This window comes from Odocoileus virginianus, chromosome 18 (assembly GCF_023699985.2).
Source record: "Odocoileus virginianus isolate 20LAN1187 ecotype Illinois chromosome 18, Ovbor_1.2, whole genome shotgun sequence".
NCBI classification, from domain to species: domain Eukaryota; kingdom Metazoa; phylum Chordata; class Mammalia; order Artiodactyla; family Cervidae; genus Odocoileus; species Odocoileus virginianus.
In genome coordinates, this window is record NC_069691.1 from 49,322,030 (window position 1) to 49,345,946 (window position 23,917).

At 37.3% G+C, this 23,917-nt stretch overlaps 1 protein-coding gene across 5 annotated transcripts in view; it reads right to left on the reverse strand.

Moving 5' to 3' along the window:
• SAP30 (Sin3A associated protein 30) overlaps window positions 1–22,841 on the reverse strand; it is a 78,556-nt gene extending 55,715 nt beyond the window's left edge. For 4 of the 5 annotated variants that reach the window (XR_011492861.1, XR_011492862.1, XR_011492860.1 and 1 more), the window contains exons 1-3: window positions 20,660–22,841; window positions 19,006–19,131; window positions 18,375–18,473 (exon numbers count right to left, since the gene is read on the reverse strand). Coding sequence is in view for 1 of the 5 variants with exons in the window: in XM_020898303.2 (XP_020753962.1) it covers window positions 16,267–16,389; window positions 18,375–18,473; window positions 19,006–19,131; window positions 20,660–20,974 (663 nt within the window). In the remaining 4 variants the exon portion in view is untranslated. Of the gene's footprint in view, window positions 1–16,064; window positions 16,390–18,374; window positions 18,474–19,005; window positions 19,132–20,659 lie in introns of those variants that run through there. The other variant, XM_020898303.2, reaches the window with a different exon arrangement.
• Between the last annotated feature and the right edge of the window lie 1,076 nt (window positions 22,842–23,917).

Consider the following 23,917-nt stretch of genomic DNA (forward strand, 5'->3'; position numbering starts at 1 on the left):
TTCTACCAAAACAGTAATCATTACAAATATTTATAAATGTGAAGCCTGCTGCTCCAAAGGAGAAGTATAGGATGCTTTATAAAGTATTGCTGTGGGGAAACATTTGAGAAGCATCACACATGTAGTAAAACTAGGAGATAACCATTTTGGGCATTAAAGTGACACTATTTCATTGAAATACATCCTTTGGGGTCCCTGATCTGTTTCTGAAGACCATATCCAGAACATTATCTGGTATCTATTCAATGTTCAATAGGTGTTACTGGGCTGAACAAAATAATTTTTTGAGGTAGTCAGAATTCAGTTCCTCTTAAAAGCTACAAAAGCATAAGTCAGAACATGTTTTCAAACAGTATGACCTGTGCAAAAATGCGTGAAGTGGAATTGTTTAAAAAACTCAAATATATTGTTTTATCAACATAACATATGATTTGATTGAGCTTTTTCTCCTTTACTGAATTGACAGATATTAAAGTCAAACTAACTCATTAACAGAAATCTTACAGTTCCTTTCTGGAATAGTGCATGGAATAGATAAACAAAGAAAATTATCAGTAAACCTGTTACATTTTCTACTCAGCATAGACTGTCTCTGAGGAAGACAAAAAAATCAATTCAGCAATGGCTTTTTATTAAGTATCCCCTTAATGCTGCAATCAAACCCTGATGAGAAAAACAGTACTTCAAAAAAGGCTGAATATTTAATAAATGGAACTTTATAGATAATTATGATGATTTTCATCATATTCTTTCCTTTCTGGAAATAACTTGTAATATCCAATTATATTATATTCTTTTAGAAACAAATGCACTATAGAAGCACACATTGTTTTTTATATAAATTAACAAATAAATGTAAAAACATGAATGTTCACACAATTTATGCAACAGTTTCTGACCTGGTCAACATGTTTTTAAAAGCAAACATTTCACCCAATTATTTAATGAATAGATACTTTTTTCAATAGCTTTTAGCTACAAGACGACTAAGCTTTTATTGAAAATGTACTAACACCATCTCTCAACTGAATGAGGTATGTACTACTATCATCATCCCTACTCTATGGACAAAAATGGCAAGGCTTAGAGATTAAGTGGTTTATCCAGAATTACATTATCAGAGCAGTAGAGCCAGGTTTTGAATATGGCCAGTCTTCCTCTAGAACTCAAGTCTTAACCTCTGCTTTACTTAATAGCATCATCTAACCTATTTCCTTTTCAGGAAAGCAAACTTACTTGTATGAGACATACGACTACATTTCACATACTTCATATATGCTAAATGCTTACTGAATAACAATTTCTGTATTGTTGTCCTTGACTTTCTATATTTCTGTTCTTACTATAAATTCCATGGTGCTGAGCACAAAGTTGATGGTTGTGGGGAATACTTAACTAATATCTCATCTCTTCTTGATGAAATTTTTCTTTTCCTCATCATAATGTATAAGGATGACTTGCTTTTTTTGTTTGCTGGGATTAAGTACTAATCCTGGAGGATTATTAAAGATTGGAAGCAACATGGAGAAATAAAACAATGAGCAACAATTCTGAGGGAGAGAAGGACAGGTAAGAATATTCACAGATTATTCTGCAACTTTAACTTCCTTATAATTGCTCATAGATACACATGAATTCTTTCAATAATAAATTGTTTTAGCAAAGTATTATGGCAGGTGCTTCTAAAAATGTAAATAATCTTGTCAGTAAACACTATGGGCTTTAAAATAATTTTCACAAAAGGAAAAAAATTATCAAATTCATATATTTCTAAATCATATTGCGTTAACAGCTTATACCTGAATTTTTTCTCAATTAAAGAGAAACTGATATTTTTAAAGTAGAGTAAACTGACATTGAATTAGCTCCCTCAATTTACTTCTATAAAATGATATCACCAAAATGTTCTCATTTTTGTATAGTGTTATAACTGGAGAGCAAAGCATGGCACACATGTAGCCAATATACTCTCAGAATTGTACAAATAAAGACCTATAGTAAATTTTAAATGAAAAAAGTATATGTGATCTATATTTCTAGAGTCTTAGAAGTCAAAATATAAGTCTGTTGGGTATTATGGATATAAAACTGACTTGATGCCCACTTTAAATATACATTAAAATGGATGTACATACACCTGCACATAAACATGATACACATGTACATAAACATATGATAATCCAGTAGCAATTAGTATGATTATTATTTGAGAACTATAGTTGACTATGTAGACTATAAATGTAACTGGGACATAACACATACAGTAAACGAAAGTTTATAGTATCAGCTTTTAGCTACAAATAAATACAAGCAATTTTATGATCTCGAAAAAATGAATTCTATAATAAATAGTACACACACCTGAAGAAAATACATATACATATATAAGACATTTCTTGACACTTTTAAACTAACTTCAGATAAATGAATAAGCAATAACATGACAAAAATTTATTTTTGAACCAGTCACTTGCCTAGATCATAATCTAAATTTTGCTATCAACACTATGCAAATCCATGTAAATAGCAGTAAAGATAGCTGATCTGGCTATACTAATATCAAATAATATAGATTTTAAGTTAAAAAATTGTACAAGAGATATTTTGTAGTGAAAAGGGTCAAGCTACAATAAGATTTAAAAATTACAAATATATACACACCAAACAACAGAGCCAGAAAATATATGAAGGAAACTAACAGAAGTGAAAGGAGAAAAAGACAGTTCTACAATAATAGTTGGAGACCTCAATTCCTTAGTTTAAATAATGGAAAGACATCTAGACAGAAAATTAAAAAAGAAATAGGGGATTTGAACAATACTCTAAACCAACTAAACCTAACAGACATATAAAACACACTTCACCCAGTGATAACAGAATACACATTCTACTCAAGCGCACATGGAAGATTCTTCAGGATAGACTGAAGCATCTTTATGTTAGCACATAACACATTTTTTCATAAATTAAAAAAATTGAAATCATACAAACTATCTTCTTGAACTATAATGGGATAAAGCTAGAAATCAGTAACAGAAGAAAAACAGGAAAATCAACAAATATGTGGAAATTGACAAATGCATACTTAACAATAGTGAGTCAAAGAAGAAAAAGATAGAAAAATTAGAAAATAATTTAAGCATGAATGAAAATAAAAATAAAACCAAACTTATGAGATGCAGCAAAAGAGGACCTCGGTGGAAAATTTATAGCTACAAACATATACATTAATAAAGAAGAAAGATCTCAAATCAACAACTGAATTTTGCACTTTAACGCTAGAAAAAGAAGAGCACACTTAATCCAAAACCAGTGGAAGAAAGAAAATAAAAACATTAGAGCAGATATAAATGAAATAGAAAATGGAAAACCAATAATCACCAACGTCAAATAAAAAAGAAACAAAATTGATAAATCCTAGCAACACTACTGAAAAAAAGGAGAGAGAAAGCACATATAACTAAAATTACAAATAAAAGCAGGGGCATTACACTTCTTACAGAATACCCTCTAAATCTCATTTTCTGAGAATTTCCTCTCAACCTCATTTTCTCAGAGCTCTCTCATACTCTCCTTCAAGCACAATTCCACTCACTCACCTTCTCTCAGAAACCCTTCTCAAATTCCTTCTCTCAGAAATCTTCAAAATCTCTTCTTTTCCCTCAGATTCCATCAGAAATCTCCTTCTTTTTCTTAGAATTCCCTCAGAAGTCAGATTTTTTTTAAACTTCAGAATTATCTCAGAAATCTTCTTTCCCTCAGAATTCCCTAAAGAAATCTTATTTCCATCAGAAATCTCCTGCTTTCCCACAGAATTCCTGAAGAAATATCTATCTCTGAGAATTACCTCAGAAATCTGTTCCTTAATCTCAGAATTATCTCAGAAATATACAGAATTTTCTGCAAAATTCCCTGAGAAAACACCTTTCCCTGACAAATATCTAACTTTCTCTCAGGTATTTCCTACTTTCTCTCAGATATCTCTGTCTTTTCCTCAGAATAACTTTAGAAATTTCCCACTTTCACATAGAAACCCTTCAGAAATAACCTCCATTCCCACAAAAAAAGCCTCAGAAATCTCCTTCTTACCCTCAGAAATCACACAAAACTCCTTCATGACCTCCTTACTTAGGTCATTTTAAATCAGAACCTCTTCATTTCTCATAGATTTTACCTTAGAACCAATAGTTTGTGTCAGGTTTTTGAGAAACCTTCTTTTTCTATCAGATTGAGTTCAGAAGTCTCTAGATTCTGTCAGATTTTACCTCAGAACCCTCTGGTTCTGTTATATATTACCTCACACCCCTCCAATTTGGGACAGAATTCACCTCAGAACATAGTATGTTCTCTCATGATTTGACTCAGAACCCTCTACTTTCTGTCAGATTTTACTTCAGAACCCTCTAGGATCTGTCAGATTTTACCTCAGAACCCTCTAGGGTCTGTCAGATTTTACCTTAGAACCCTCCAGTTTCTGTTACATTTTACCTCAGAACCCTGTGGCTTCTGATAGATTTTACCTAGAACCATATGGTTTCTGTTAGATTTTAGCACAGAACCCTCTAGTTTCTGGCAGATTTTAACTCAGAGCGTCCTAGGTTCTGTCAGATTTTACCTCAGAACCCTCAAACTTCTGTAAGACTTATCTCAGAACGTCCTAGATTCTGTCACATATTACCTGAGAAACCTAAGGTTCTGTCAGATTTTACCTCAGAAACCACTATGTTCTGTCATATTTTACCTCAGCACCCTCTAGGTTCTGTCAGAGTATACCACAGAACGTTCCAGTTTCTGTCAGTTTACCTGAGAGTGTCCTAGGTTGTCGGGGTTTACCTCAAATTCCTTTACTTTCTGTCACAGTTTATTTCAGAACCCTTGAGGTGCTGTCATATTTTACTTTAGAACCTTCTAGTTTCTTTAAGATTTTACCTTAGAACCAATAGTTTGTGTCAGGTTTTTGAGAAATCTTCTAGGTTAAGTCAGATTTTACCTCAGAACACTTTGGGTTTTGTCAGATTTTACCTAGAACCCTCTAGTTTCTGTCAGATTTTAACTAAGAACCCTCTGGGTTCTGTCAGATTTTTACCTCAGCACTGTCTAGGTTCTGTCATATTTTACCTCAGAATGTCCTAGGCTCTGTCAGATTTTACCTCAAAACCCTTGTCTTTTCTGCCACATTTTACCTCAGAACCCTCTAGGCTTTGTCAGATTTCACCTCAGAATCCTCTAGGTTCTGTCAGATTTTATCTACAAACGTCCTAGTCTCTGCCAGATATTACCTCAGAATCCTCTTCTTGCTGTCAGATTTTACCTCAGAAGGTACAAGATTCTGTCAGATTTTACTTCAAAATTCCCTAGCTTCTGTAAGATTTTACCTGAGAACTGTCTACTTTCTGCCATATTTTTACCTCAGAACCCTCTAGGTTCTGTCAGATTTTACTGCAGAAGCCTCTAGTTTCCATCAGATTTTACCTGAGAACCCTCTATTTTCTGTCAGATTTTACCTCAGAACCCTCTGGTTTCTGACAGATTTTACCTAGAACAATCTGGTCAGATTTTAGTTCAGAACCCTCTAGGTTCTGTCGGATTTTAACTCAGAAAGCACTACGTTCTGTCATATTTTACCTGAGAACCCTTTTAGTTCTGTCAGACTTTACCTCAGAACTCTCTCAAATCTGTCAGACTTTACCTACCACCCTCTGGTCTCTTTCAATTTAACCTCAGGACTCTAGCTTCCATCAGATTTTACCTCAGAATCCTCTAGGTTCTCTGAGACTTTACCTCAGAACCCTCCAGTTTCTGTCAGATTTTACCTCAGAATCTTCTCATTTCTATAGGTATTACATAAGAATGTACTAGGTTCTATTGGATTTTATTCAAAACGTCCTAGGGTTGTCAGATTTTACCTCAGAACATTCTAGGTTACTTCAGATTTTTACCTGAGAACCCTTTCGGTTCTGTCAGTTTACCTCAGAATGTCCTAAGTTCTGTCAGAGTTTACCTGTAGTTTCTGTCACAGTTTACTTCAGAACCCTTTAAGTTCTGTCAGATTTTACATCAGAACCATCAGATTTTATGTCAGAAAACTTTCAGTTCAGTTAAGTCGCTCAGTTGTGTCTGACTCTTTGCGACCCCATGGACTACAGCATGTCAGGCCTCCCTGTCCATCACCAACTCCCGGAGTTTACTCAAACTCATATTCATTGAGTCGGTGATGCCATCCAACCATCTCATCCTCTGTCGTCCCCTTCTCCTCCCGTCTTCAATCTTTCCCAGCATCAGGGTCTTTTCAAAACAGTCAGCTCTTCGCATCAGGTGGCCAAAGTATTGGAGTTTCAGTTTCAGCATCAGTCCTTCCAATGAATATTCAGGACTGATTTCCTTTAGGATGGACTGGTTGGATCTCCTTGCAGTCCAAGGGACTCTCAAGAGTCTTCTCCAACACCACAGTTCAAAAGCATAAAGTCTTCAGTGCTCAGCTTTCTTTATAGCCCAACTCACATCCACACATGACTACTGGAAAAACCATAGCTTTGACTGGACCGATCTTTGTTGGCTAAGTAATGTCTCTGCTTTTGAATATGCTGTCTAGGTTGGTCATAACTTTTCTTCCAAGGAGCAAGTGTCTTTTAATTCCATGGCTGCAGTCACCATGTGCAGTCATTTGGGAGCCCCCCAAAATAAAGTCTGCCACTGTTTCCCCATCTATTTGCCATGAGGTGATGGGATCAGATGCCATGATCTTAGTTCTCTGAATCTTGAGTTTTAAGCCAACATTTTCCACTTTCTTCTTTCAACAAGAGGCTCTTTAGTTCTTCGCTTTCTGCCATAAGGATGGTGTCATCTGCATATCTGAGGTTATTGATATTTCTCCCAGCAATCTTGATTCCAGCTTGTGCTTCTTCCAGCCCTGCATTTCTCATGATGTACTCTGCATATAAGTTAAACAAGCAGGGTGACAATATACAGCCTTGACTTACTCCTTTCCCGATTTGGAACCAGTCTGTTATTCCATGCCCAGTTCTCACTGTTGCTTTCCGACCTGCATACAGATTTTTCAGGAGGCAGGTCAGGTGGTCTGGTATTCCCATCTTTTTCAGAATTTTCCACAGTTTGTTGTGATCCACACAGTCAATAAAGCAGAAGTAGATGCTTTTCTGGAACTCTTTTTGTTTTTTTGATGATCCAACCTCTAGGTTCTGTCTTATTTTATCTCAAAACTCTCTAGGTTCTGTCAGATTTTCCCCAGTACTCTTCAGTTTCTATCTGATTTTACCTCAGAAGTATCAAGTTTCTGTCAGATTTTACCTCAGCACCCTCTAGTTTCTGTCAGATTTTAGCTCAGAATGTCCTACATTTGTCAGGTTTTACTCAGAACATCCTAAGCTTGTCAGATTTTACCTCAGAACTCTAGGTTCTGTCAGATTTTTTCCTCTGAAGCCTCTTCTTTCTGTCAGGTTTTAGCTCAGAACATCCTAGGTCCTGTCATGGTTTACCTCTGAACCCTTTTTTCCCTTGAGAAATCTCTTCAGTCCCTCAGAAATCTTTTTCTTTCCTGCACAATTTCCTCAGAAATCTCCTTTTCTTTAGAATTCCCTCGTTATTTCCTTCTTTCTCTCAGAAATCTGCTTATTTCCTTCAAAATTCCCTCAGAAATCTTCTTTCACTGAGAAATCTTCTTTCCCTCAGAATTTCCTTAGAAAGCTTCTTTGCCTCAGCACGGGGTGGGGGTGGGGTGGGGTGGGGGGAGGAAGCAAGGGCATTATTAGCAACCTCACAGAAAGTAAAAGTAGTATAAGTGAAGGGTATGAACAAATATATGAAAACAAATTGTCTAATCTAGATGAAACAGACAAATTCCTAGAAACACACAATTACCAAAGTTGACTCAAGAACAAATAGAAAACCCCATCTACCTTATAATAAGTAAAGGATTCTATCAATAATAAAAAAATTTCCATCAGAGAAATGTCCCAGACCAGATGGTCACTAGTGAATTCAATCAAACTTTTAAAGATCAATTAATGTCAATCCTATTTAAATTTTTCCAAAAAAACAGAAGAGGCAACATTTTCTAACACATTCTATGATGCCAACATTATCCTAATAGTAAAGTGAGATAAAAACAGTAGAAGAAACTACAGACCTATGATATCTATATTCATATCCCTTATGAATATACATGCAAAAGTCTTCAACAAAATAGTGACAAACCAAACCCAAGAACATAATAAAAGTATTATATACCAAGTGATATTTCCCTCAGGAATGATAGGGTGGTTCAACAAAAGAAAATAATTGAATGCAATACATTACATTAATAAAACAAAGGAAGAAAGCACATGATTACTTCAATATATATAGAAAACATATTTGTCAGAATTCAATACCCTTTCATGATAGAAAGAACAAACTAAGAATAGAAGGAAACTTTCTTTATAAAAGAAAGAGCATTTATGGTATACCCACAATTAACATTATACTCATTGGTAAAAGACTGAAAACTGTCTTCATAAGGAAAAGAACAAGACACAGATGCCTACTTTCATCATTCCTATTCAATATTGTACTATAAATCCTAGCCAGAGCAATTTTGCAAGAAAAATAAATAAAAGGCATCAAATTAAAAAGAAGTAAAATTATCTCTACTTAAAGATAACATGATTCTGTAGATAGAAAATCTCATAAAATCCACTAAAATACTACTAGAGCTTATAAATGAATTCAAGATAATTGCAGGGTCAACACACACTATCAGTTTTCTATACACGAGTAAAGAATAATGGCACAAAAAGATATTGAGAAAACATTTCCACTTATAATTTCACCAAAAGAATAAAATATCATGAATAAGTTTAACCAAGAGGGTAAAAGACTTGCCCACTGGAAACTAGAAAACATTACAGAAAGAAATTAAAGAAGACCTAAAATTAATGGAAAGACATTCCATATTCGTGGATTGAAATACTTAACATTTTTAAGATGGCAATTATCAAGTGATCTACAGAGACAGTACAATCCTTATCAAAAGTCTATGGTCTTTTTTGGGGGGGCAGAAATAGAAAAACTAGCCTTCTAATTCATATGTAACTGCAAGGGTCCCCAAGTATCCTAAACCATATTGAAAAAACTGGAGAAGAAAATGGCAAACCACTTCAATAGTCTTGCCTTGAGAAACCCATGAGCAGTATGAATAGCCAAAAAGATGTGACACCAGAAGATGAGTCACTGGGGTCAGTAGGTGTCCAATATGCTACTGGGGAAGAGCAGAGAAAGAGCTCCAGAAAGAATGAAGAGGCTGGGCTGAAGTGAACAGTCAATTGTGGATGTGCCTGATAATGAAACTAAAGTCTGATGCTGTAAAGATCAATATGGCACAGGAACTTGGAATGTTAGGTCCATGAATCAAGGTAAACTGGACTAGGAATTGGTGTACTAAAATGAATGGGAATGGACAAATTCAATTCAGATGACCATTATATATACTACTGTGGGCAAGAAAGAAATGGAGTAGCTCTCATGGTCAACAAAAGAGTCCAAAATGCACTACTTTGGGTGAAATCTCAAAAACGACAGAATGATCTCGGTTCATTTCCGAGCAAACCATTCAACATCACAGTAATCCAAGTCTATGTCCCAACCACTAATGCCAAAGAAGCTGAAGTCGAATGGTTCTATAAAGGCCTATAAAACCTTCTAGAACTAACACCAAAAAAAGATGTCCTTTTCATTATAGGGGATTGGAATGCAAAAGTAGGAAGTCAAGAAATACCTAGAGTAACAGGCAAGTTTGGCCTTGGAGTACAAAATGAAGGAGGGCAAAGGCAAACAGTATTTTGCCAAGAGAATGCTCTGGTCATAGCAAACATCCTCTTCCAACAACACAAGATTCTACACATGGATATCAACAAATGGTCAATACCAAAGTCAGATTGATTATATTCTTCGCAGCTGGAGATGCGCTATACAGTCAGCTAAAACAAGACCTGGAGCAGACTGTGGCTCAGATCATGAGCTTCTTATTGGAAAATTCAGATTTAAATTGAAGGAAGGGAAAACCACTAGACTATTCAGGTATAACTTAAATCAAATCTCTTATAATTATACAACAGAGGTGATGGATAGATTCAAAGGATCAGATCTGACAGACAGAGTGCCTGAAAGACTATGGACAGAGTTTCATAACACTGTACAGGAGGCGGTGACCAAAACCTCTCCCAAGAAAAAGAAATGCAAGAAGGTCAAGTGATTGTCTGAGGAGGCCTTACAAATAGCTGAAAAAGGAAGAGAAGTGAAAACCAGAGGAGAAAGGGAGAGATATACCCAACTGAATGCAGAGTTCTGGAGAATAGCAAGGAGAGATAAGAAAGTCTTCTTAAGTGAACAATGCAAAGAAATAGAGGAAAACCACAGAATGGGAAAGGCTAGATACCTCTTCAAGAAAACTAGAGATACCACGGAAATGTCTCATGCAAAAATGGGCACAATAAAGGACAGATACAGCAAGGATCTAACAGAAGCAGAAGATATTAAGAAGAGGGGACAAGAATACACAGAAGAACTATACAAAAAAGATCTTAATGACCCAGATAACCATGATGGTGTGGTCATTCACTTAGAACCATACATCCTGGAGTGTGAAGTCAAGTGGGCCTTAGGAAGCATTAATATGAACAAAGCTAGTGGAGGTGATGGAATTTCAGCTTAGTTATTTTAAATCCTAAAAGATGATGCTATGAAAGTGCTGTACTCAATATGCCAGAATATTTGGAAAACTCAGCAGTGGGCACAGGACTGGAAAATGTCAGTTTTCATTTCATTGCCAAAAAAAGTCAATGCCAAAAAATGTTCAAACTTCCCACAAATTGTGCTCATTTCACAAGCTAGCAAAGTAATTCTCAAAATACTTTAAGCTAGGTTTCAACAGTACATGAACTGAGAACTTCCAGAAGTATGATCTGGATTTAGAAAAGGCAGCGGAACCAGAGATCAAATTGCCAACATCTGTTGGATCATAGAAAAAGCAAGAGAATTTCAGAAAAACATCTACTTTTGCTTCATTGACTTTGCTAAAGCCTTTGTGTGGATCACAACAAACCGGAACATTCTTAAAGAGATGGGAATACCAAACCACCTTACCTGTCTCCTGAGAAACCTGTATGCAGGACAAGAGGAAACAGAACCAGACATCGAACAGACTGGTTCAAAACTGGGAAAGGAGTACATCAAGGCTATATATAGTCACCTTACTTATTTAACTGCTATTTAGAGAACATCCTGTGAAATATTGGGCTGGATGAATCACAAGCTGGAATCAAGTCTACCAGGAGAAATACCAACAACCTCAGACATGCAGATCATACCACTCTAATGGCAGAAAGCGAAGAGGAAAGAGCCTCTTGATGAAGGCGAAAAAGGGGAGTGAAAAAGCTGGCTTAAAACTCAACATTCAAAAAACTAAGATCATGGCATCCAGTCTTATCACTTCATGGCAAATAGATGGGGAAAAAGTGCAAACTGTGTCAGATTTTGTTTTCTTGGGCTCCAAAATCACTGCAGATGGTGACAGCAGCCATGAAATCAAAAGACACTTGCTCCTTGGAAGAAAAGCTATGACAAACTTAGACAGCATATTAAAAAGCAGACACGTCACTTTGCTGACAAAGGTCTGTATAGTCAAAGCTATAGTTTTTCCAGCAGTCATGTACTCATGTGAGAGGTGGACCATAAAGAATTGATCCTTTTGAATTGTGCTGGAGAAGACTCTTGAGAATCTGTTGGTCTTCAAGGAGATCAAACCAGTCAATCTGAAAAGGAAATCAACCCTGAATATTCATTGGAAAGATTGATGGTGAAGCTGAAGCTCCAATGCTTTGGCCACCTGATGCAAAGAGCCAACTCATTGGAGAAGACCCTGATGCTGGGAAAGATTGAGGGCAAGAGGAGAAGGGGGTGACAGAGGTTGAGATGGTCGGATGGCATCACTGACTCAATGGACATGAGTTTGAGCAGACTCTAGGAGATAATGAAAGACAGAGGAGCCTGGAAAGCTGCAGTTCATGGGGTTGCAAAGAGTCAGACCAGACTTGTGACTGAATGTAGTGAAAAAAAAAAAGGACTCACACTTCCTGATTTCAAAACTTATTACACAGTTAAAATAGTCAAAAAAATACAGTACTGGCCTAATAGAAATACAGCCTAAAATAGAACTGAAAATATAGAAATAAACCCAAATATCTATGCAAATTGATTTTCGACAAGGATGCCAAGACCATTCAGTGGAGAAGAACAGTTTCTTCAACCAACAGCGCTGAAAAACTGGATAAACTCATTCAAAACAATGAAGCTGGAACTCTACCTCACTCCATATATACATAAATTGACACAAAATGGGTCAACAACCTACATTTAAGAGCTAAAATTATAAAATGCCTAGAAAAAAAATAGGGGCTAATCTTTATAACCTTGGATTTGACAACAGATTCTTAGGCTTGACACCAAAAGTATGAGCAAATGAAAGAAAAAAAAATAGTTGTACTAAATAAAAATTTAAAACTTTTTTTGCATCAAAGAACGTTATCAAAAATGTGAAAAGGCAATCTACAGAATGGGAGAAAATATTTGTAAATCATATATCACATATACAGTTAATACCTGGAATAAAGAACTCCTACAACTGAACAACAAAAACAAACAACCCAATTTAAAAATGAATAAAGGAATTGAAAAAAATACAAATCAAAACCACAATGCTATCACTTCACACCCAGTAGGATGGCTTAATTTAAAAAAAGAAAAAAAAAGGGAAATACAAGCCTTAGCAATTTCGAGAAATAGTTGTTAATACAGCCACTATGGAAAAGTTTGGAGGTTCCTCAAAATATTACAGCATTACCATGTGACTCAGCAACTCCACTCCTAGATATATACCCAAGAGAAATGAAGACATGCCCACACAGAAACTTGTACACAAATGTTTATAGTAGCATTAGTCATAACAGCCAAAGGTGGAAATCAAAGTGTCTAAATGTTCATTAATGGATGACTGGAAAAGCAAATATTCACACACACATATGCACACACACTGGAATGTCATTCAGTCATAAAAAGGAGTGAAGTACTAACATATGCTGCAATTTGGATAAATCTTGAAAATGTCTTAAGTAAAAAAATCCACACAAAAGGACATGTGTTATATGATTCCCTTTACATGATATACCATAACAGGCAAATCCATAGACACAAAAAGATTAAAGGTTATCAGGGGATGGGAAGAGGTGGAATTGAGAATAATTACTTGTGGGTGTTTCTATGGGGTGATGAAAATTTTTTAAATTAGAGCTGGTGGTTGCACAACATTGTGAATACACTTTATTGAAATTTTCAGTTGCTAAATCACGTCCCATTCTTTGCAACTCCATGGACTGCAGCACACTAGGCTTCCCTGTCCTTCACTATCTCCTGGAGTTTGCTCAAATTCACGTCCATTGTGTTGGTGATGTTATCGAACCACCTCATCCTCTACCGCCCTCTTCTCCTTTGGCCTTCAATCTTTCCCAGCATAGGGGTCTTTTCCAATGAGTTCATTCTTTGCATCAGGTGGCCAAAGTATTACAGCTTCAGCTTCGGCATTAGCCCTTCCAATGAATATCCAGGGTTGATTTCCTTTAGGACTGACTGGTTTGATCTCGTTGCAGTTCAACACTCTCAAGAATCTTCTCCAACACCACAATTCAAAAGCACCAATTCTTCAGCACTCAGCCTTTATGGTCCAACTTTTACATGCATACATGGCTACTGAAAAAACCATAGCTTTGACTATACCAATCTTTGTCAGCAAAGTGATGTCTTTGCTTTTTAATATGCTGTCTAGGTTTGACATACCTTTCCTTCCAAGGAGCAACATTTTGTCACAACTCTCCACTATGACCCATCCATCTTGGGTGACCCTACATAGCATGGCTTATAGCTTCATTGAGTTACACAAGTCCCTTCACCACAAGGCTGTGACCCATGAAGATGTGAATACACTAAATACTACCAAATTGTATAAAGTGATTAATTGTATATCATGTACATTTCAATTAAAAAAAACTTTATGTAGAAATAATAGACCTTACTTTATTAAAGAAATACATTTCAGACATTAATTTTTAGCCTTTCCCTAAATTATTCAGTAAAGGGTTAGTTACCAAACAACTTCTTCAGCTGCTGCCACACATTCTACCCCAACAGCAGTCAAATTTTGATACTTTTCCTGATGTTCTAACACTAAACATAATCCTTATCCTTTTAGAGATATGAGTTTCCATTTACTTTCTCTTGTTCAGATACAGATAAGTACAATAAAGATTTCCATAGAACTCATAATTTTTAAAACTCAGTAAGAATTAAAATTTCTATGTAAAAGTTTTACTTTGCAGCTTCTTGAGTCTCTTGTCTTTGAGGGGGAGGCTCTTAAATTCTGTTTTTCATGTTTTAAATTGCTCTAACAAGATTTAATTTCATTGGATAAATCAACACTCAACTCTCATTATTTCACTTTTTTATACAACTACATTTTATGCAAGTAATTCTATGAAATTAAGATTGAGAGGCAAAGGTTATATTCATAAACATGGATTTTAATGGCAGCAAATAGCTTCAAGCTTTTTTCATAAGAGGTAAAAATATTTAAAAGAAAACTGACAGAGAATGAAATATAAAAGGAGGTACAACAGAAATCAAGTCAGAGCTATATATGACCAAGATTTCAAGTTTATTTCATAAAATATAAGCCTGCAGTCAAGTTTCTACTGAAAAAGAAAGTTTATAGATTTAGGCAAAAATATAACATAGAAGTGATACTTTTTTCAAACAAACCACCACATTTTGTAGTGTGTGGTTGGTTCATCTTCATTCAGCTAAGAAAAAACTTCTCATGGAGATTTCTGGAGTACTGGAAACAAGAGGTTTCTATATACTAATTATTACAGCCTCTGGCTCATCAATAAAGTTGCAAGTAAATCTTTAAATGGCCTAAACACCAGGATGGTGTTACTGTTCACCATATTTTCTAGCTGTCAGTACACTCAGAACACTTAAAAATACAGACTCACCTTCTATTGAAATAAGTTGTTCTTTAAACTTATCTACATAGTGGTTCCCAAGCAGGGGTGATTTTGTCCCCCCAGAGCCATTTGACAATGTCTAGGAATATTTTTAGTTATCACCTTTGGAGCTCTACTGCATTAGTATGTGGACGCCAATGACGCCACCAAACCTAAAATACACAGGACAGCCTCCCACAATAAAGAATTATCAGGACCAAATGTTGACTTTGAGATATCCTGAGCTGCATTAATGGGCTCATCCATTTCTATCCTAAAATCTGCACCACATGTTTTGTTCTGATGTCACAAGCTATAAATTTGATTTGTAACTGTAAGCCCTTGGCTAAATACTACAATCTCATGAAAAGTAGAGGTAAAAATATTTAGGAGAAAACAGACAGAGAATGAAATATAAAATGAAATAAAACAGAAATTATGACCAAAATTTAAAGATCTTGATAAATTCTTGATCTCTCCATCTTAATAGTTTTAATTTGCATTGTAAACAGTATAGAACATGACTGAAAATTAAGGGGCAGTGCAGAGGTTCTTTCTATATTTGTGCCATGTAAATACTTTTTCACTAAAACAAAATTTAAAGAAATGACAAACTATTTAATTCTACATTCAGATTTCAACTTTCAGCACTGCATTTACCTTTGCTGACATATTAACTCTTCTTTGGAAGGAAGTAAGCATCAAACTGTTTGTTCTTTCTGCTATTTCGAACCTGTTAGTACTAAAAAGCACTTAAAAAATAATACTATTTAGGATATCCTTAATTCCAAATCAGATTGCCCCAGAGAGAGCAAATGGGCAACATCTATTACTTTTGTTAGTTTCTCAGAACTAAAAAAAGGGAAAAAAGGTAATAAAGTGATCTTCAAATTAAAATTTCAATTAATACTGGTCCCTAAAAGTCAGTTTAAAATAAAAATCAAGTTCCACAAAATAAATACACTGAAGCAACTATAATAGTAATAGCCTTTATTTAAAATACCTTTAATCTAGGAAAGCTCATTTTACATGAGCTTCCAACTAATTAGAGTCAAAACAAAGAAAATAAAACCAGAGAAAATCCTCTGTAGAAAAAATACACAAGGAACATTTCTACACGTGAAAAAGCAGTAAGCGGTCTTAACATCTGAACATCCAAGTTTTAATTCCATCTCTCCTAGTGAACACTACTATCAACCTTGAGATCTGACTTGTTCTTGTCATTCTTCACTGAGTAGATGAAATATGTTAAGGTGTCTTTTTCATTCACTGGAATAGACCTAAAGTGGCAACCAACTATCTATAAAGAAAAAAAATTGAGGAAATTAAATTATAGATATTAATAGATTTTATAAACTAGGTAAAAAAAAAAACACTGTCATCAAAAGAAAAAGTGTGGTAAGAGCTTTTTCCTTTCAAAAATAAATTGTATTTAACAAAATACCAACAGGACGAAAAGCATATAATAATAAGATGTTATGAACAAGAGATAGTGTAATTTCAAAAGACCCCTTAGCCCACTCAATTAAGTATATAGTAATCAGAATGTGTACTTCACTTTATTTTAAATTTTATAGCTGAGACCTAGATCAAGAGATAAATACTTTTACTTGTAAACTTCAAATGTCAATGAAATAAAACAGAATGTAAGAGTCCATGTGCATTATATAATGGTTTAGTCTCTACTTATGGAAAAAGAACAACCATTAACTCGGAAAAGTTTTGGTACGATAGAAACAAACCAAGAATTATCTTACAAATATGTTTGCTACAACTTAACATTCATTCATTCATTGGAAATATTCTTTGTTAAGACTCCCTGAAATTTTTTCTGTATAAAAATTATGGATGAGAAACGAGAAGGGAAAGGATGTCCACTGAAGAATGTTTACCTGCCTTCTTGCCTTTTCATTCTGCTAATGTAACACATGCACTGCAACTACCAGTATAAGTCTATTAGACTAAACTAGGGACTGAAATGCATACTTAGATTCCAGAAGGTAAAACTTCTTAAAGAAAAAGATAAGAGACTTACGGAGCCTGGTCACTCAATTCTGGAACTGTTTATAAATATCTGCATTTCTGACTAAGTTATAACACTCATACTACTTGGATTTCTCATTTCTAAATAAGAAAACAGATCTTTAAGAGAAGATCAGATTATCAAAAATATCAGGTTTGATTTCTGCATTTAGAAAAGATATATTTAAAATAACCAGTTCTTAGGTTGTCATTTGTCCCAAAATAAAAGCTTCACTATGTATCTGTATATATATCAAAATATTAATAATTTCATCATGGCAGGAAATATCTTTATGTTATATTAATGTACTATATAACTTGAAAAGGACTTGATTTTTTAAATCAAATTTAAAGAAAAATTAGATTGTTGTCTAAGCAAGAAGGAAAAAAGAAATTCTGGCTAAAGCCTTCATGTTAAAAAGCATTCTGCCAAAGAAGTATACCTTCTATTCATCTATGTTATTCAATGTGGACATTTTATAAAATGTTGGTTTCCTAACAAACTGAATATAGGAAAACTGATTTACATATTTTATTTATACTCTGTCAAGTAAGCATTTTTATTTTAAACATGATAGAAGTATAAACATATAAATCTATAGATATCTTAATATGACACACAGTTTCTTGGCTCTATTATTTCCTGAGAACACAAGCACTCAACTTCTCAAAATTCACTGAAGGACTGCGAGTCCTATTTTCAGGAACCTATACGTAAAAGCATGGATAAAAGTCCTTGCGTTTTCTAGTCATAAAAACAGGGATGTTTCAAATAAAACAAACTAACATCAACAAGTTCTGAAATAGTTAAGTCAGCAAGTTACGGGAATACTGTTTAGAGGTTTATCTGTAAAATCTATTCCAACAAAAACTTCAAGAAAACTCTAACAAAGACATCAAAGCTTATTAAGTTATTATTATGCCTCAATTAGGTGCTCAATAAGTGTTTACTGAGTAAAATAGAATTTTAAAAGAAACAGGTTTCTAGAGAGAGAATAAAAAAACTTTTACTTACTATTTCTAAAAGTCAGTATTAAAAGATGCTTAGAAAACTGCATACAATCTACTGAGTAATCATTATATAAAGGAATTTCCTAAGTGGTAGACAAACGTTTCTAGACAACTAGATTCTTCCACAATAGATTTTTTATTAACTTTGATTTTTATAATTAAAATGTATTGTTATATATGCTAAATTAACATTATTAGCATTTAATGACTTTTTTTGTATTATAGGTTAAATAGTTTAAAACTCATATATACCTCAACAAGCTGTGCTTTATTAAGTCCCGGTCTGGTTGGGAGTTTGAAGTGTCTTTTGTATCTCCTAAGTGTATTCACCTGTAATTGGTATAAATCAACCTAGAAAAAATTAACGTATATGAATTAGTTCATACCATTTGCTAATGACTAATATTTGCTATAAAAAACATTTCAACTTCAACACAATGAAAATTTAATTCCATTATTTTAAAAGGCTTAAATAATCAAAACTAAAAATGCATTAAACACTTCAATCTTTTTGAGGATGATTATTAAAGACTGGGGACTATAAGAATTGTCAATTGAGGAGGGAGGTTCAAGAGGGAGGGACATATGTACACTTATGGCTGATTCATGCTGAAGTTTGACAGGAAACAACAAAATTCTGTAAAGTAATTACCCTTCAATTAAAAAATAAGTTTTTTAAAAAGTAAAAAAAAAAAGTTGTCAATTAAAGCCATAACAAGTCAAACTGCATAACTGAATGTTAACTGGCTATATTTAATTTTGTTTTCGTTTTTAGAGTTTTCAAATGCTTCAAGTATTTTTCGAATTTGTTCATATTTTTAAAATAAAACTTTCAGAATAGTGCACTTAAGTTTTATATTTAACTTACAAAGCTTTCACCTACCTCCGGAGTATCAATATCTTGAACAGGTGAATCTCCTCCATCATCATCACTCCCTTTTCTCTTTCTCCTGTTTCGCACGCTCTGAATTAAGTTTTTATGATAATCACAAATGTAAAGATGTCTTGCCTGAAACAGAAGAGTTTCACAGACTATTTATGATCACAGGAAAATGTGTCTATGTATTAGTAAAATACATAGTTACGGTGAATTATTAAAAATATAAACATTAGTAACAGGCCATTGTTAAGACAACGCACATTTCTTGCTACTCTTAAGTTCTAAACCCAGTTAAAACATATCATGTCTAGCAATATTGTTAAAGAGGACTGGGGGGTGGGGCAGGGAGAAGGGCCAGTAACGGAAGGGAGAGAAGCAGAGAAGGAGAAATTCCTACGCTCTGGATTCTGTCATCAAATTGCAGCGATGGTGAACTAGATTAGTTCAGCTATGCCGTTTTTTTTAAACAAGCGAAAAATGATGCTGGCCACAGTTTTGCTATTTGAATAGTATTTTCTTTACTTAAAAGCGCATTTAAAAAAAGTTAACACCATAGTGAATGCTTCCTAATCTAACTTAATACTCAAATTATAATCCAGACACAAAACCATCCACTTTTTACAAATAAATTGATTTCACATCCTTACTAAATTTAAATTTGAATTATGAACTTTCCTGAGTATTAAATAAAAGCATTTATTTATAATACGTTTTTCCAACCAAAACTATGTGAAATGATTCAAGTATACCTGGAAAGTTTCTCAAGTACAGAGCTGACTGAATAGGCAAAATGTATCCCAAATACAGTTCTCAAAAACGTTAATTACATAGTTCTGAGAGCTGTACGGTAGCCTCTGAAATACTGGGCATTGTACATCAGCAGTTACTTCTTTAAAAAAAATTGAGAGTGAGCTAACAGGTTTTCAAATTAAACTTTGAGCTAAAGTGCAAGTTAAGAAGATGCAGGACGTGTGCTGGTTCTCACATCTTGTGATTTATTACCGCTCCCCAGGGCTCGGAAAAGCGGAAACGGTCGTTTCTAAAAACCTCATAGATGGTCAGAGGAACAGACCTGTGAAAGGACGAAGAAAGAAACCCTGATGGCTGCCAAACGGAGGGCTAACCCGCAGCGGCTGCCCGCTCCCCACGTCTTGAGCAGCAGCCCTAGATGATGACACGGCCGCGCGGCTCGCAGCCGGGGGTCCCCCACCCCGCACCCGCGGGACCCGGGACAGGGTCCTAGTCGCCCGCAGCGTCCGGTCCTGGCTGATCTCCACTCCTGGACCGGGGAAGCTACCGCTCGGGCTGCAAAACAAAGAAGGTAACTCGGTTCCAGAAGGAGCCGTGGGTTGCAGGACAGCTACTCTGGGTTCTCGGCGCGGCCGCCCCCTTTGTTTCACTACCGACCCCCGCAGAGGAGTGGAGGCCCTGCGCGGGTGGGGGCGCTGGAGCGGGTCCCGGGGGCGCGAGAGTGTCTACTGCGGACGGCGGGCCGAGTTGCAGCACTTTGTTGTTTGTTTCCTCCTACTAGGGACCCCGGAACGGGAACGCGAGGCACCCAGGTCTGGGGCTCCCGCACCTCCACCGACATGCGTCTGCTCCTCTCCCCGAGCGCCCCTGGGTGCGGGCAGAGCAGATTCGTACCGCCGTCACTTACGCTCTTATCCAACTCGATCTTCACCTTCTTCTGGGAGATGCTCTTCTGGATCCTCTTGCTGAAGCTGGCGTTGCCGGCAGCCCGGCCGCACCGCTCGCCGTCCTCGCGCAGACAGCACAGCTGCCCGGGGCCCGGCCCTGCCGCTCCCGGCGGCCCCGCCGCCGAGACAGCCCCTGCGCCCGGCACCTCGGTCCCGGCGCCAGCCCCAGCCCCGTTCCCGGCTGACGCAGCGGCGGCAGCAGCGGCGACCACGGCGGCCACAGCGGCGGCCGCGTCCCCGCCACGGCTCATGTCCTCGGGAGTGAAGCCGTTCATGTTCCCGCACTCGCAGCGCCGCACTGACAGAAGCCCTGCTCTCGCGCCGCCTGCCTCTCTGGATGCCGGGGGTCTCGGCGGTCCCTCGCACCTGCTTGGCGTAGACTACTAACTCTGAGCCAGGGTCCTCCGGCCAAGACCACGGGGTCCCGGCCTGCTGGTGTCTGCAGGCACAGGGTCAGTGGACGGGGCGTGGGATCAGGAACTGGAATCTGGCGTCGCCAGGAGCTGGGACGCCGCTCACTGACACATGGAGACTCCTCAGCAGTTGGACCTCGATACCTCCGCCTCCCTTCGACCCTCGATCTGCGCAAGCGCGTTGCGCCGTTGCCCGTCCCGCCCCTTCCACTCTGCCCGCAAGGCACCACGGGAATTGTAGTTCTCTTTTGGGGAGCCAACCTGAGCTCCACTCTGACATCGAGCTTCAAGGTTTAAGGGAACTACTTACCCCAGCATTCATCGCGCGGAGGCGGAGCTGGATTTTTTTTCGGTAATACATTGAGAAAACAGGGACGTGTGGTTGGAAGGGGTTGCTCCCGGGAAGTTGAGCTGTGTTTAGCTCCTGGATTTTGCAGAGCTGGCACTTTAGACGAAGAGGTCACTTAACTCCTGAAGCGAAGCACAAAAGGCGGGAGGCGGGGTAGGAGGGGAGGGGATGCGAGGGTAGGAAGGGAGGGGTTGAAAGGGGAGGGAAGGTGTGGGGAAAAAAAGTTTTGGGCCCTTTTTGTATCTGTGAAAAAGTTTTTGATGTAAATACGTCTTTTGTGGGGCTTCCCAAGTGGCTCAGTGGTAAAGAATCCGCCTGCCAAATGCAGGAGACATGAGTTCGACCCCTGGATGGGGAAGAGCCCCTGGAAAAGGAAACCCGCTCCAGTGCTGTTGCCTGAAAAAGCCCATAGACAGAGGAGCCTGGCGGGCTACAGTCTGTGGGGTTGTAAGAGTCAGACACGACTTAGCAACTAAACGTTTTTGTGGGAAACCCAAACCAAGGAAAACGGCGCTCTGGCAGTTTTTGGGTCCCAGAGGTCCCATGTCTAAACCTGGGTCTGGGTAGCGGCTCTTCCGACTGACACCCGAGATGGTCCATCAGAGCGCCTGTGGGGGCGGTGGGAAGGGCGGGGAGACGTGCGTCCCAACCTCCCCTTCGGCAGGAGGACTGGAGGTTCTCCAGATCCGAGCATTGTCCGTGCGAGGATCGCGCTGGCTTGCGGGGCGCACTCTATCTACGGCCTCCTGAGGTGGAGCTCTGAACGAGTGGACTTAAAAGGGCTGCTTTCCGCCTCCAGCCCGGGCATCTCCACTTTGTCCTCGAAGGAACCGGGAACCTGTCTAATAACACTTGAAAAATAAAAAGCAGAACCCCTCCGAGTTCTGGTCAGCCACGAGCTCCCAGAGACCGAAGGCGCGCGCTCGGCCGAGCGCCGGGAAAGTGGCGCTTCGGGCTCGTGAGCGCGCGCACGCGTGTGTCTCTGTACGTGTCTGTGTGCGCGCGCGTGTGAATGTACGTGTGTACGCCTGCTTGTGGAGGGCGGTGTGGAAGGTTGGGAGTGGCTGGTACGAGAGCTACACCTTTGCTAATGGTAGCGCGTCATTTATCAGTACGTATATCCTGTTCAATCCCATTGTTTAAACAAAAATAGAAAGCAGTAGGGTTTTTTTGAAAGCTCTTTTGTATTTGCTGAGTAAACTGAGTGATAGATGAGTTTTTAAAAATGTAAACTTTCATCCACCCTGAAATTCACAGCCATCCAGCCCGTCTGTGCACTTCCACTCAAAAGAAACAGCAAAGGAAGAAAAACATTTTAAATAAATTTAGTGGGCAAAAGATGCTGAATGGTGAGTGTTGTGTTTTCTTTTCAAGCTGCGCCGTCCAATAGGGTGTCTGCTTGCCTTATTGGGCTATATCGAGCACTTTAAATGCGGTTAATTGTGAATGAAAAACTGAATTGTTCATTTTAATTCATTAAAAAATTTTAAACTGATTTCACTTATTGGAAAACTTCTAAATATGTTTGTAACAATCTATTTTTTCGACTTAAATGTTAAGTCTAAACTTAAAACCTGAACTGAGATATGCCAGTATATATCAACTACCAGCAGGATTTCAAAGACTTAGTAACATTTTTCTTAAGAATATTTAGTAATTTTTTTTACATTAATTACAAGTTCAAATTATATTTTCGCTGTACTGGGTTAAATAAAATATAATATTAAAATTGACTTGTTTCTACTTTGCAAAATATGCCTACTGTGAGATTTAAAACTACACATATAGCTCACATTGTTTATATTAGATATTGTTGGCTTAAAGTATTAAAATGCAGAATACTACTTCTTGTTTATGGATATGGTTTCTTAAATAATAAAAATGAGAATATATGAACAGGATGGACCAACTTCAGAGTGGTGGTCATGTTAGGAGAAGCCAATGGATTAACATCTGGGAATGGCTGAAAGGTGGTTTCCATTTACAATCTAAAGCAGACATGATATTAGGATGTTAGATTTTCATATTTTGGGTACTTTTATATAATTTAAAATAATTTATAATACTGTGTGGTTCTTGCCCTTTAAAAGTTTATAACCTATCTTCTGCAAATATGATCAAATCAGTTCATGTATGGTATAGTTATATATCAGTTTCATATGAATTTTACTAGTGATAAACTGACTATGCCTCCTTTACATAGAGACAATGCAATGTTTTTAAAAGTTCCAATCAAATACTCATTTATTGGCATGCCAGGATCTTTTCTGGGCCCTTGGGATAGAAAAATAATTGGGAGAGGGTACTAATCATTTTGGAGCTCAGCCTAAATGGGGAGACAGGTAGCTTAACAAGCACATGATACTTGCTGCTGAAAACGAATGTTTGGGTCCCCACAAAATTTTTATGTTGAAACCAAATCCTTGTGATGAGATCTGAAGGTCAGGTCTTTAGGA